Here is a 5,751-nt window from a genome sequence, read left to right on the forward strand (position 1 = left end):
TACAGGTAGAGGGAGGAAAGGGCCCGGCACGCCATGCCCCCTGTGGGCACACTCCAGCACTGCATGCCAGTGCCAAGGTCAAGGAGCCTCTGACACAGCCTTTCAGAAACGTATTTCCTTCTAAAAAAACAGCCTCCCCTCGCTCCTGCTTATGATTTTGGATTCCATCTTTTTATGTGCCGCTAAACTAGTATGCCAAGGAGCATCTTTGGTAAGTGGGGGTACTTGGTATAAGGGCCGGCCAGGCCCAGCTGACCTTGGTGGGAGGGTGTTGCCCAGAGCTGGGCGGGGAAGCAGGCACAGACATAGGCGTTCAGATCAGTGTCACTTTATTAGCATAGTGATGGCAGGGGGACAGATGGGATCTTTAGTTGTTGGCAGCCATGGTCTCCTGAATCCAGTCCACGAAGTTGCAGACCCTGGTGTAGACACCAGGCTTGTTCTTCTGGGCACAGCCATAGCCCCAGGAGACAACTCCCTGAAGCTCTCCGTTGCAGACCACAGGGCCGCCAGAATCACCCTGTAGAGGAGGAAGGCACAACACATTTTATAAGGAGGGAGAAAGAGGGGAGCACAGCTCATGGCCTTGGGGGTTCAAATCCAGCCTCTAGGCAGGCCATGTGGATGGGCAGGGGTCTCAGCATGCGAAGGGGCAATCACCTGGCAGGAATCCTTGCCTCCCTCGAGGAAGCCGGCGCACACCATGTTGTCGGTGATCTGTCCAGGGTACGCAGCTTTACACTGCTCCTGGGCCAGCAATGGGGCATCCAGGCACTGCAGCAGCTCAGGATAGTTGACTTTGAGGAGCAGGAAGAGATAAAGGAAAGGAGAAATGAGAGTCAATCAGGCCAGGATGGAGGATGGTAATCTGGCGTTGACCCCAAGAACCTAAGCCCCTGAAAGAGTCAAGGCAATTCAGTTCCCAGAATGATCACTGCTGAACCCCTCCCTGGAGGTGAGAATGGCAAGTGCTATGCTTGTCCTATTCTGGGTCAACTCCTCGAGACTCTGCATTTCTCTGGCCTCCAGGACAGAGCTTGAGGGTGGTGGACACTTGATATTATTTGCAGACTGGACGCCAAGGGGACTGAGCTCAGGCAATGCTCAATTCTGGGTAACCCTTGGAAATCAGAGAGTGAAGAAGTGAGAACCCCACTCACTGCCAGAGCTCAGGGTGTTGCCCCAGCCAGAGATGAGGCACTGGGTGCCAGCAGGTGCACAGGAGGTGGGCAGGGAGACGGCGGACACCCGGGAACTGATGACTGCAGGCGAGGAGAGCTTGATCAACATGATGTCATTGTCCAGGGTCCAGCTGTTGTATCGGGGGTGGCGGATGACCTTGGCGGAGTCGATGAACTGCTCATTCCCCTCCATGACCTCAATGTTGTGCTCTCCCAGCCTCACCTGGATGCGACTGTTGGGAGAGGAGAACTGAGGACCTTTTCGTACACCCCCACTCTTTTCTGGGATCCCGAGCTCCCTGCTCATGGTGTGTTGGAGGTTAAAGCAAACAGCAGTTAACATCAAAAAGAGACACTGGAAGGCACAAGTTTTGCCCCTGCTGTGATTGCAATGATTCCAGGAGATTTCCCGACCTGATAATCTTTACATCATTTACCAAACTTTACCTTTGATCTGCTTGTATGCATTGTTAAAGGGAAAATGTGTATTCAAAGTGAATAAAAAGCTGACTAGGCCAGAACTCGGTCTGTCCCTCCTCCCTCCCCCCCCAACCCACCCCAATGCCTTCTAAATTTATATTTTTTGTATAATGTATCTATTGTGTCGTCGGCCCTCCTTCAAGTCATTCTGAACCCATTGCGAAGGTCGTGGCAATGGTGGGGCTGTACCCATGTCACGGGGCAGCAGAGGGGCAGGGGGAAGTATTGTTGAGACACTAAGAGCCTTTCTGCTTCAGAGGTAGGTGTTAGTGGGGCTGGGAAGGGGTGAAGGGGTCCAGCTGCAGTGGCTCCTCAAATGCTTTTCCAGCTGCACCCCCCACCCCACCCCCCGCCATGCCTCCAATGTCATGGGCACAGATGAGCTACTTGAAGCCCCCAGGCATTGCTCACCCTCTGTGACTTTGCTACGTACAGTGGTGACTTTTGCTCCCTCCCTGGTCTGGTAAGCACTATCATTCTGGATGATATAATCCAGTGGGTCTCAAAATGTGGCCCCAGGACCTTGTTAGACATGCAAAGCCTCGGTTCCCACCTCTGGGGGTGGGATCCAGTCACCCATGGTCCAGCAGATCTGCCAGGAAATTCTGACCCACACTCAGTTTTGAGAACCCCTTGCTCTAGGCAGTGATTCTCAGCTCTGCTATAGAATAGAATCACCAGAGCCAGAGAGCTTTCAAAACACCAACATTTAGACACCTCTTCCTGAAAAGTCTGAATTAATTACCTTGGGATAGGGCCCAGGCTTTTTTTTTTTTTTTTTTTAACATTTCTTAGGTATTTTTATGTGCATGCACTGGCAAAGGTTACTTGTATGAAGTCCTTGCCTGTTTCCCAGTGGGGCCTTCTACCCTAAATAGCCTCTTTCTGCTCTCATGACTGTAGCTCTGGCTGTTGTATTTATTTATTTGGGGTGTCAGAGTATTCCTACATGTGTCCCTCACCACCCCCACACCTGGGCATCAGCTGTCATTGACAACTTCTCCTCTCTATGGTCCTTCTCCCCCACCCTCCACTGGACTGAACCGAGCTCTTCAAGGGCCCCTCTGTGGGCTTTGCCATCAGGGCCCAGCACTTACGACTTGTAGCAGTGAGCCGCGGACACCACCCACTGGTCATTGATGAGAGAGCCACCACAGAAGTGGTAGCCAGCATTCAGGGACACCTGGTAGGGGATGGAATTCTCCTGGCAGGTGTAGCCCCCGACGATCTTGTCATCGTCATCAGTGGAGAAAGCAACTTGAGTGGAGACAGGAGGGAGAAGCCGATTCAGCAGGATGTTAGAGGGTGAAGCCTGAGCACTATGGCTGGGTCATACTAATTATGATTCCTCCATAAGCACAGCGATGATGGGCAGCGAGAACGGACAGTGAGAACACACTGCTATCTCCAGTAAGTGCAATGGATGTGGTTCTCCTGAGTCTCTCTGTTTGTCTGCAGGGCACAGAGCTAGGTACCCCACAGGGCTCCAGTCCTGACCTCTACAGGGGCACCAGGAGAATGAGGACACAATAAACATCCTCATAGTGCCCTCAATGTGATACAGCTCAGAATGTGGTGTTCTCACCCACTGAATGCTTCTCTCTCACTCAACATCACTCATCTGCTCCCCACGGCTATCAGAGCCCTTGAGGATCAGGATGGGCTGGCCCAACAAGGAAAACCTCCTGGCTCAGTCGCTCTGACTGCACCAGCTTCTCCCATAGCTCAAATCTGTACAGAGAGGCCAGGGAGAGGAGCCCCCACACCCATTGGATGGGACAAAGGTAGGCACTGTTATTGGTTGATAGAACAGTGATTCTCAACCTTGGCTCTACACCTGGGAACCTTAAAATGACCTGGGAAGCTTAAAAATTCAATGCTCAGCCCACACCCTAGGCCAAAGAAGACAGAATTTCTAAAGCTAGGACTTGGGCATGAGTGTTCTTCCAGTCTCCAAAGGTGGTATATCTGGGGTTAGGAATAGCCACAGTGGTAATACCTTAACAAAATAAAAAAAGAATAGCCACAGTGAGGCTAGCCTCTGAGTTGTCAGAGCTAAGCCTCAAGGCCACTGGTCTATTTAATAAACCAGTTTCACCTCACCTCCCTTTCCAGCCTCTCTTCTAAAAGCCTGAGATGAATGGATGATGGAGCTGAGAGTGGGTCATGCAGAAGGTGAGAGAGGTAAGGCTTAAAGAAAGCCCAGGAATGGGACAGAGGGGTGCTAGACAGGGGAGATAGAACATCAGAGCACAGGTAAACAGGAGAGGCAGCAAGGTGGTAGAACTTGTATTTTTGCCAGGAGACAGTGCCTGAAGCAACACGTGGAACTCACCAGCAGCTCCCACAAAGGCAAGGATCAGGAGTGGATTCATGGTGGCAGAAGTAGAACCAGGTTGGTGGTGGAGAGCCTTTATACCTCCCGAGGTGAGGGTGGATGGCCACCCCTACTCCCTGTACAAACACACCTGCAGCTTTCCCTTTCCCAGGGTCTTGGATCAACTCTGCTATTTTTGGCCACTCTGTGGGTTCTTGACCTACAGGTGATTGGAATACTTACCTTCTGAGGGCAGAGAGGAAGAAGACCAGGTGATTCACAGAGGTATTCCAGGATGAGAAGAACAGGGGAATCCAAGCCCCACATACAACATCTGGGCCTTCTCGGGCTAAGGGGATGAGGGTTAGGAGGAGAAGAGCAACCTGGGCCCTTAGGAATTCTCTGACCTCATGGAGTTTTATTTAATTGACTTTAAGGAAGGGCTGATATTGGTTGCAAATGTGGCTGCTCAGTATCCTAGAGTCCCCTGAGAGGAAAGAAGTCTTCTGTAAGTTTCTATATGTGAGCATGAAGACCCTTTCTCAACTCTAAATCAGTGGGCAGAAAGGTCAAATCCAAGGCTTTGAGGAACCAGGATTGTAACATGAAGAGGTGATGAGAAGGAAGAGGCTGTGTTCCTTGGAGTTCTGGGCTTTCAGCTGGCTCTCCTGCCTACCAAAGCCTGTGGAAGAGGGTATTTGGAAGGTGGAAAGGGCAAGAGTTTAATTTGTGTCTACCAGATACATTTGGGGGACAGAAGACGACATTCCTCCACTTCTTCACCATCAGGACCTTGGCCTTTCTCACCATTCACCCTATTATGGGGTCTCTTTAAGCAGCCTCCTGGTTGTCATGAAAATCTATACTAACAGTGATGAAAATTACCCCAATTGCTAAGAGCTGACAGCCTGAGCTAGAATTATGTGCTCCAAATCAGATATTAGAAAGAGTTTGGACAATGATAAAATTGGGTTCTGGTCAGAAGATTAGCCGTAGGTAGAAGGATTAGCACATGGTAAGGGAGCCAAGTATTGGGTAATCAATAATAAAGATGCAGTGTGTGTGTGTGGGCGGGGGGAGGTGTCTTGAATTTTCTATTTTAGATGCAATGGCACTACTGTGCTGGGTTCCATGGATGTGGTTCCAATGATGGGCAACCTTTTGAGCTTGGTGTGTCAAACTTGGCCAAAAAACTGAGCATAACTCGGGTAGTGTGTCACTTTGAGGAAAAAAACATTATTTTGCGATATTTATAGTTTAAATAACATAAATGTATAATTGTTATATATAATTGTATTTAATAAACCAAGAACTAAATATTTAACTTACCTGCTTAGTGACTTCTTTGTTCATCCATCAGCCGGTTTCTTTTGTTGGTCTTGATATTATTTAGCTTGTGTGGGGTGCCGTGAACTAAGATAAGTGAGGGAGAGGGGGAATTCTTTAACTAACCTGCCTATTAGTGACTTTTTTGTTGCTGAATTTCATTGGCTAAATCTTCAATTGAAGGTTGGTATTTTGTACACTTCAGGCCCAAGCAAGCGCTACTAACTTCATCTGTCAATCTGTTTCTTTTGTTGGTTTTGATATTATTTAACACTGAGAATAAGGCCTCACAAAAGTATGTAGAGGGAAAAATTGTGAGTAAAGCCATTGCTATATTTTTCAGGGTGCTAAAATTAGTGTCTGGTAGTCGGTTCCAGGCACTCCAAATTTTCTGTTCATAGTGGCACTCCTCTTGATTCTCCAAGCAGCACCTTTCCAGATTCTCAA

The 5,751-nt window shown here is 49.1% G+C and overlaps 1 protein-coding gene across 1 annotated transcript; it reads right to left on the reverse strand.

The window, feature by feature from the left end:
- Positions 1–367: 367 nt before the first annotated feature.
- On the reverse strand, positions 368–4,130 carry LOC307108034 (anionic trypsin; the record flags this gene model as incomplete). The annotated part of the gene is made up of 5 exons (XM_079785731.1): positions 3,997–4,130; positions 2,759–2,918; positions 1,161–1,414; positions 661–797; positions 368–520 (listed from the first exon to the last, which is right to left on the reverse strand). The coding sequence occupies exons 1-5, from the start codon at positions 4,034–4,036 to the stop codon at positions 368–370; spliced, it is 744 nt and encodes a 247-aa protein (XP_079641857.1). The 5' UTR covers positions 4,037–4,130.
- Between the last annotated feature and the right edge of the window lie 1,621 nt (positions 4,131–5,751).

Source organism: Cnephaeus nilssonii (genome assembly GCF_951640355.1).
Source record: "Cnephaeus nilssonii genome assembly, chromosome: 12".
Classification (NCBI taxonomy): Eukaryota; Metazoa; Chordata; class Mammalia; order Chiroptera; family Vespertilionidae; genus Cnephaeus; species Cnephaeus nilssonii.